Raw genomic sequence first — 9,134 nt, 5'->3', positions numbered from 1 at the left:
AAAAAAAAAAAAAAAAATTTGTGTTTTTATTATGACCTTGTTCTTGTGCTTTTATTTTTGTTTTTAATTATTAAAATTGAGGTGGGGATCTTGATAGGTTGCCTAAGCCAGTCTCGAACTCCTGGGTCCAAACTGTCCTCCCACCTCAGCCTCCTTAGTAACTGAGATTACAAGTAGGTGCCACCATGCCCAGCTTTTATGCTTTTTGTTTGTTTGAGACAGAGTCTTGCTCTGTCACCCATGCCAGAGTGCAGTTTCACAATCTCAGCTCACTGCAACCTCTGCCTCCCACGTTCAAGTGATTCTCCTGCCTCAGGCTCCTGAGTAGCTGGGATTACAGGCATGCCCTCACCACGTCTGGCTAATATTTTTAGTAGAGATGGGGTTTCATCATGTTGACCAGGCTGGTCTTGAACTCCTGACCTCAGGTGATGTGCCCGCCTTGGCCTCCCAAAGTGCTGGGATTATAGGTGCAAGCCACCGTGCCCAGCCATATGCCTTTAAACAAGTGTTTCTTCCAGACACGTATTGTACATTTTAACGTGATTTTTGGCTAAGTATTAGAGATACTGCCTACTCTTGGTGTTGTCATAGTCATCAACATTTTTTGTATGAGCAGAAACTTTATTGTGTGCTAGTTACTTAATATTGGTGTTTATTCCATTTTCTTTATTGTCATATTCCACATTATTGTAATTCGATGTAAAGACATGAACTTTCGTATATTGAGCATTTATAGGATCAGGAACTCTATTGCATACTTTTTTTTGGTTTTTTTTTTGGGAGGGACGGAGTTTTGCTCTTGTTGCCCAGGCTGGAGTGCAGTGGCTTGAACACCTCCCGGGTTCAAGCTGTTCTCCTGCCTCAGCCTCCCAAGTAGCTGGTATTACAGGCATACGCCACCATGCCCGGCTAATTGTTTTTCGTATTTTTAGTAGGGACGGGGTTTCTCCATGTTGGTTGGCCACTGTGCCCAGCCTTATTGCATACATTTTGAGTCAAGTTGCATTGTTTGTAAATAGGATTTGTACCTGAAATTATTTGCATGCACGTGGAAGGTTGATAATAGGACAATAGCAATTTTAAGCAATGAAAGGATAATTGAATTCTTTCAGAGTAGTAACCGTACCAGGTAAAGTAAAACATGTTTCTATGTTGTGTTTAGAGTTCAACTGGGATTGTGTCTAGGAATCCACAACATTCTTGAAAATGAGACACATTATCGTTAAGGAACAGTTTCAAGTACGTTTAATGAAAATTAATCACAGACATTTACTAGCTATTATCCAGGAGATGTAGTAGCTGTCAAAATATTAAGCCTCACTTAGTTGCTTACACCTGGTTGCTGTATTATATCCCTTCTGTACTCTAGGGATTGCATTTTATGGCTTCGTTTTGTAAACATAGAAGACACTGCAGGGAAGTATCTGCTCATATATTTAACCATTAACATTTGCTATTCTGCTCAGGAATAACAGTTGAAGATTCCTTGGATATTTGATTCAAATAGATAGGGGGATTTTGAAGGTAAATCCCTTTGGAGTAGGAAATGGTACAAGGAAATGGGGTACAGGGTAAAAGTAAACATACTGAGATCCTCTGACAGATTTGGCCTTTTATAGCTTTTACATAAATAGTATGAGTTGGACTTTCAATTCTAGATTGACAGCCAGGCAAGGTGGCTCACGCCTGTAATCCCAGCACTTTGGGGGTCTGAGGCAGGTGGATCACCTGAGGTCAGGAATTCGAGACCAGCCTGGCCAACATAGTGAAACCCCCATCTCTACTAAAAATACAAAAAATGAGCCAGGCATGGTGGTGCACGCCTGTCATCCCAGCTACTCTTGAACCTGGGAAGCAGAGGTTGCAGTGAGAGATTATTGCAGTGAGCTGAGATTACATCATTGCACTCCAACCTGGGCAACAAGAGCGAAACTGTCTCCAAAAAAAAACAATTTCTAGATTGACATGGATTGAAATTCTCTTATGTATAAAGGTTTAAAAAATTGTTTTATATAACTAGTAATTGAGATAATAATATATACTTTATAAATGTTACATTCTAACCCCTTCTCCCAGTCTTGGAGGAAGAGATGTCACTCCACTCTAAAGTTAGGATGTTAGCTTTTGCATTTGAGTCTCTTGTTTACTCAGTGGAAGGGCCTTACTCCCTTTTCCCTGTTATGTCTTTAGCATTTTTCATCTGTTGACCTCTTTTTCTTTGCTTTCATAGGTGTAGAGATATCCTTTATCTTCATTCAGTTGATCTTGATCCAGTTTCCTCTCCTTTCTTTACCAAACTGTACACATGGCCTTCTGATTTTATTCCTTGTTTATTTTATTTTTTATGCATATTCTCAAGGATTTGTTGGAGTAAAATGTGATGAATTTGTTTGTTCTATAATTGACTTCTGCTTTCTAAAGATTGATTTACAGTTGTGCTTGTTTGTAATAAATGTGGTTTTGTTTTTGTAGACTCACATTTCCAGTCAGAACTCGGAGCTGAGTAGTGCTGCTCTACAAGCCCTGGGGTTTTGCTTGTATAATCCCAAAATTACCTCAGAATTATCAGGTAGATAAATTTCTTATGACTGTCAGTATTTTTAGAGTATAAAGTGTAAATTTTAAGTATAAATAATTTGATGCTGTTAAAAGTACTGTTATCTCTGGATTAGTTTCAGAACCTGTAGTTTAAGGTTTGCTTTTAAGAAAGAAAGTATGTTTAGATTATCATCACCTACCCGTAGCTCTAACTTTGATACTACAAAATTTGCTCATAAAAATAAGGGGTATTTGACGCCTGTAGTCCCAGCTTGCAGTGAACTGAGGTCACGCCACTGCACTTCAGACTGGGAGAGCAAGCGAGACTGTCCAAAAAAAAAAAAAAGAAGGTTATTTGCTGGGTGGGTGCGGTGTCTCATACCTGTAATCTCAGCACTTTGGGAGGCTGAGGCGGGCGGATCACCTAAGGTCGGGAGTTGGAGACCAGCCTGGCCAACATGGAGAAACCCCATCTTTACTAAAAATACAAAAAAAATTAGCCGGGCATTATGGCGCATGCCTGTGATCCCAGCGACTCAGGAGGCTGAGGCAGGAGAATCGCTTGAACACGGGAGGCAGAGGTTGCAGCGAGCCAAGATGGTGCCATTGTGCTCCAGCCTGGGAAAGGAGTGAACCTCTGTCTCAAACAAAAATAAAATGAAAAGGGTATTTAAACATGATTGCTGTAAAAATGGAAATTTTTATTCAGGCATATGCACTAAGGAATATGCTGAATTGAAAAGTTCTTTGACATAATGATAAATGTGGGATAATTTGGAACTAAAAGTGGTAATAAAAGCACAGAACCTAATGCTTTACAAGTTTTCAAGTAGTCTGCACTGTTGTTGCATAGTTAGATGATTTCCATTGTAAAGGAAACTCTTATCTTTAGAGAAGGAAAGTTAGGAATAAAGATGTCAAAGTTGTTACCATCTGTTTTTGAGGGAAAAGCCGCTGCTTGCTCTTTTTTGTACATGGAAGTGTTAGCAACCTAAAGCAGGAGTTGTTCATTTTGGAGTAGAGATGCAAGATTGAAAACATCTTACCAAAAATTGTCTTGTATGTTCAAACCTACAATGATATCTGTAGTTACTTCAATTGCACAAGAAAGTCTGATTTGGTGTCTGTTGTTTATTTTCTCTAAGTATACCTTCACCTCTAATCTGAATTTTGTGTTTTGGGGAGAAGTTTGGTATCAGCATTGGTTCTCTGATCTATTCTCTGGATATACTTTTAATTTTATGATTGATGAGTATATTGTTTTCTCTAGTTTTATATTTGAGACTTTAAAGAGTATCAACTGTTCTATACAAAATTAAAACTGCTTGTTTTTCAGAGGCAAATGCTCTAGAATTGCTTTCAAAATTGAATGATACCATTAAGAGTTCAGACAAAAATGTACGTACCAGAGCACTTTGGGTGATATCTAAGCAGACATTTCCCTCTGAAGTGGTTGGCAAAATGGTGAGTATAGTTTTTGGGTATGCCATCTTAACTATATGCCAATTAAAAAAAAACAGAACTATAATGCCAATAAAAACAGTTCAAGCTTATTTCATTTGTATTTATTTGGTTTGTTTTTTAGGTATCCAGTATAATTGATTCATTAGAAATACTGTTTAATAAAGGAGAGACACATTCTGCTGTTGTTGATTTTGAAGCGTTAAATGTTATCATAAGGTATGCATTTGGATGCTGTGCAAATTGAAGAATAGTTTTCATAAGTTTAGGTGAAGGAGAGGGCTTTTGGGATTTAAATGAGAGACAGACATTAAAAGAGGGAAATGTCATTTACACCAAAAGACTGAAGGACAAGAAGTAACAGAAGATGGAAGTAGATGTGCATGGGTTACTAGGTTTTTTAAATTTTTACTGGGACCATGTTAAAGGTGAAGTCTTGGTTATGTTCCTGCTAGTAACATACACAGTTCAGGTTTGAAAAATGTCTCTGTTAAAGCTTGTTGTAAGGGTTTTAAAAATAATGTAAACTCATAAGTGGGCTTAGGGGTTGTTCAGAAAGCAGTGTTTAGCAGGGAATAGGAAAGTACCGTCTTCATTTTTGTTGTAACAGGCATGCCAACAATATAAACTCTTTTTTTTTTAAAGTGTAAACTCTTTGATGACATGATTTCTGTGTTCCCTGTTTTTTGTTCTTTAAAGTTTTCTTGTTGAGTTACTTGCTTTAACTTCCCCACTGTTGAATGCTCTGATTGATGCTAAGATTATGTCATCGTTCTCTGGCTATCCTCTTCTGTAACAATGATGAATTTAGCATAACAATAAGTAATACAGTTGGCCCTTTGTAGGTTCTGCATCCTTGGATTTAACCAATTGAGGGTTGAAAGTCTCAGAAAAATTGCATCTGTATTGAACGTGTACAGACTTTGATTTTCTTGTCATTATTTCCTAAACAGTACAGTTTAACAACTACTTACTTAGCACTTACATTGTATTAGCTATTATCAGTAATCTAGAAATGATTTAAAGTATAGGGGAAGATGTGCATAAGTTATATGCGAATACAGTCATGTGTCACATAATGATGGGAATACATTCTGAGGAATGCATCATTATATAATTTCATCATTGTGCAAACATTATAGCGTGGACTTACACAAACCTAGATGGGATAGCCTCTTACATACCTAGGCTGCATGGTACAACCTGTTGCTCTCAGGCTACAGACCTGTACAGTATATTACTGTACTGGATATTGTAGGCACTTCTAACACAATACTATTTGTGTACCTAAACATAGAAAAGGTACAGTAAAAATATGATAAAAAAGATTAAAAAATGGTACACCTGTATCTGGCACTTACCACGGGTGGAGGTTTTAGGACTGAAGGTTCTTTGGGTGAGTCAGTGAAGGAGTGATGAGGGAATGTGAAGGTCTAGGACGTTACTGTGCACTATTATAGATTTCATAAAGACTGTACACTTATGCTACACTAAATCTATAAAAACATTTAAAAAATAAATTAGTCTCTACTTTCTGTAACTTTTTTTGAGACAGTCACACGTTGTTCAGGCTGGAGTGTAGTGGTGTGATATTGGCGCTCTGCAACCTCCACCCCCCAGGTTCAAGTAATTCTTGTGCCTCAGCTTCCCGAGTAGCTGGAATTATAGGCGCCCGCTACCACGACCGGCTAATTGTTGTGTTTTTAGCAGAAATGGGGGTTTTGCCATGTTGGCCAGTCTGGTGTTGAACTCCTGACCTCAGGTGATCCACCCACCTCAGCCCCCCAAAGTGCTGGGATTGCAGGCATGAACCACTGTGCCTGGCCAGCTTATTGTAACTTTAGACTTTAAAGTTTTAAAACTTTTTGACTTTTGTAAGAATAATTAGCTTTGGCTGGGCACAGTGGCTCATGCCTGTAATCCCAGAACTTTGGGAGGCCCAGGTGGGCAGATTACCTGAGGTCAGCAGTTTGAGACCAGCCTGGCCAACGTGGTGAGACCCCATCTCTACTGAAAATACAAAATTAGCTGGGCATGGTGATGTGTGCCTGTAATCTTCAGTTATATGGGAGACTGAGGCATGAGAATCACTTGCACCCAGGAGGCAGAGGTTGCAGTGCGCTGAGATTGTGCCACTGCACTTCAGCTTGGGTGACAGAGAGACTTGGTCTCAAAAAAAAAAAGCTTAAAACACAAACATACAATTGTACAAAATTGTTTTCCCTTGTTAAATCCTTATTCTAGGAGCCTTAATTTTTAATTAATTTATTTATTTTTGACTTTCGTAACTTTTTGGTTAGCAACATAACACATCAGCCTAGGGCCTCTTGCAGGTTCAGGATCATTATCAGTGTCTCCCACCACCAGATCTTGTCATACTAAAATGTGTTCAGGGGTAATAACATACATGGAGCTGTCATCTGTGGTTAATGCTGCCTTCTGGAGTATCTGCTGAAGGACCCTTAAAGGCTACTTTACAATTAACTTTTTAAAAATAGAAGTAGGAGTAAACTCTAATAATAAAAATTATAGTGTGGTATATACATAAACCAGTAACATAGTCATTTTTAAGAATTTTTTTTTTTATTACTATTTTTTATGTGTGTGACGGAGTCTTGCTCTGTCGCCAGGCTGGAACACAGTGGTGAGGTCTTGGCTCACGCAACCTCTGCCTCTCGGATTCAAGCTATTCTGCCTCAGCCTCCCAAGTAGCTGGGATTACATGCATGTGCCATCACGCCCAGCCAAGTTTTGTATTTTTAGAAGAGACGGGATTTCACCATGTTAGGATGGTCTCGATCTCCTAACCTCGTGATCCACCCGCCTCCGTCTCCCAAAGTGCTGAGATTACGGGTGTGAGCCACTGCACTTGGCCAGTCATTTCTTATCATTATCTTATAGTACAGTATTATGTCCTGTATGTAATTGTGCTGTACTTTTATATGAATGAGAGTGCAGTAGATTTGTTGGTTTACACCATTGTTATCAGAAACATGAATAATGTATTGCACTGCAGTGTTACAACAGCTATGATGTCACTAGGTGATAGGAACTTGTCAGGTCCCTTATAATCTTACTGGACCACTATTGTGAATGTGCTGCGTTTTTGACCGAAATGTTTGTGGTGTATGACTATACTGTCCTTTTTATATCGGACCTGAGCATTATTGTGAGGTCCTAGCACCAGTACACCAGGGATACTGAGGGGTGACTGTAATATTTCAATCTAAAGACAAGATTAGTTCTTTAAAAAAAATTTACAAAAGCAGTAATGTGCAAATTAGTAAAAATTACATCTATTTCTTGTGTGCATATGCATATTTGTATATATTCTAAAACAAATGGGCCGTACTGTGTATATTTCTGTGTGTCACATATTTTACTGCTTGTTAAGACTTAAAACGTGAGGTCACGCTAATTATTCATTGATTTCTCTATTATAGGCTAATTGAACAAGCCCCAACTCAAATGGGAGAAGAGGCAGTGAGGTGGGCAAAACTGGTCATACCTTTAGTGGTTCATTCAGCACAAAAGGTACATTTGCGGGGAGCAACTGCTTTGGAGATGGGAATGCCATTATTGCTTCAGAAACAGCAAGAAATAGCATCTATTACGGAGCAACTTATGACTACTGTGAGTGTTCTTTTATGTAAGAATTTTCTGGATACTGCATCAGAAGGTTTTGCACTAAGCTTAAAATTCAGTCTGGGGGCCAGGTATAGTGGCTCTTACCTGTAGTCCCAATGCGGGAGGCTGAGGTGGGAGGATTGCTTGAGGCCAGGAGTTCCAGACCCATCTGGGCAACAGAGTTGAGACCCATCTCTACAAAATATCTTAAAAATTAGCTGGGCGTGGTGGCATGCGCCTGTAGTCTCAGATGCTTGGGAGGCTAAGGTGGGAGGATTGCTTGACCAGAAATTTGAGGCTGTAGTGAGCTATGATCTCACCACTGCATTCTAGCCTGGCTGACAGTGAGAGCCTGTCTCAAAAAAAAAAAAAATCTGGGCATATTGGTATAGTTGCACTATGATCTAGGATTTTAGCTTTGAATCACAACATTAAGAATTGCGTAAGTTAGCATAGGCAGATTGCTCATTACATAGTAGTAAGGAGGGGAGCTATCTATTGTTACTAAAATCCAGACATTTTACTTCATTCCCAATAAATAGGAAATAGGAATTGTATTTCTGAAAGAGGGAGAGCATTAACTGATTCACTCATGTTTGGGTTGTTACTGTATAATCCTAGTAGATACAAATTTAATGTACATAAACTTACCTCATCTCTATAGTTTTCTGGTTATTACTTGCCACAGATTTTAGGTTTTCTAACCATTGTTCTTGTAACATATTTACTGGGCATCTGATATATGTAGTGCATTGTTGCAGGCGCTGTAAATATAGCAGTGAACAAAAGAGGCTTGATGGAGCTTATTTTCTTGTGGGAGAGATAATTAAGTACATAGTGTAGTAAGTGAAGAGCGCTAAGGAGAAGAGCAAGGACTGGAGAGTGCCGTGAGAAAGGAATGTAAGGTGGTCAGAGAAGGCAAAGGAAAGGACATTTGAACAGTGATTTGAAGGCAGAGTAGGAGTTACCCATGTGGATAATGTAGGGTTACCCATGTGGATAATGTAGACAAGCGAACCATGAGGGCAAAAGGCCCGTCTCTAATGGTTGTGTACTTGGTTGGTGTTCCAGGAACACTGGACAGTAATGACAGTAGTGGAGTGAATTAGAGTGAGAGGAAAAGAAGGCCCAATCACATAGGACCATGGCGGGAACCATTGTAAGGATGGATTTTTTACTCTAGGTTACATGGAAAGCCATATTTGAAGGCCTTGTTTTATTTTTTGTTTTAAGAGACAAGGTCTCACTATATTAACCAAGCAGATCTTGAACTCCTGGGCTCAAGCAGTCCTCCCACTTTAGTCTCCCAAAGTTTTGGGATGACAGGCATGAGCCACCACACCCAGCCCCTAAAACCTGAGATTTTACTTGCTTAAAATGCAGAAGACTTCTTGGTAATGTTCAGTATGACAGAGTAACTCGAGTGTCTTCATAAATAGCTTTATTCTGATGGATTTATTTTTTAGTAACATCTATATATATACATATAATTTTTTTTTTTTTTT

At 38.9% G+C, this 9,134-nt stretch overlaps 1 protein-coding gene across 3 annotated transcripts in view; it reads left to right on the top strand.

Annotated features, from left to right (window-relative positions):
- RIF1 (replication timing regulatory factor 1) overlaps positions 1–9,134 on the top strand; it is a 73,758-nt gene that overhangs the window by 2,696 nt on the left and 61,928 nt on the right. For all 3 annotated transcript variants that reach the window (XM_011943057.1, XM_011943054.1, XM_011943055.1), the window contains exons 4-7: positions 2,476–2,572; positions 3,878–4,005; positions 4,127–4,221; positions 7,446–7,635. In XM_011943057.1, the coding sequence (XP_011798447.1) occupies positions 2,476–2,572; positions 3,878–4,005; positions 4,127–4,221; positions 7,446–7,635 (510 nt within the window). The remainder of the gene's footprint in view (positions 1–2,475; positions 2,573–3,877; positions 4,006–4,126; positions 4,222–7,445; positions 7,636–9,134) is intronic.

The sequence above is a fragment of the Colobus angolensis genome, unplaced genomic scaffold (genome assembly GCF_000951035.1).
Source record: "Colobus angolensis palliatus isolate OR3802 unplaced genomic scaffold, Cang.pa_1.0 Scaffold215, whole genome shotgun sequence".
Classification (NCBI taxonomy): domain Eukaryota; kingdom Metazoa; phylum Chordata; class Mammalia; order Primates; family Cercopithecidae; genus Colobus; species Colobus angolensis.
The sequence above is the reverse complement of the archived record's forward strand: the minus strand, read 5'-3'. Positions and strand labels throughout refer to the sequence as shown.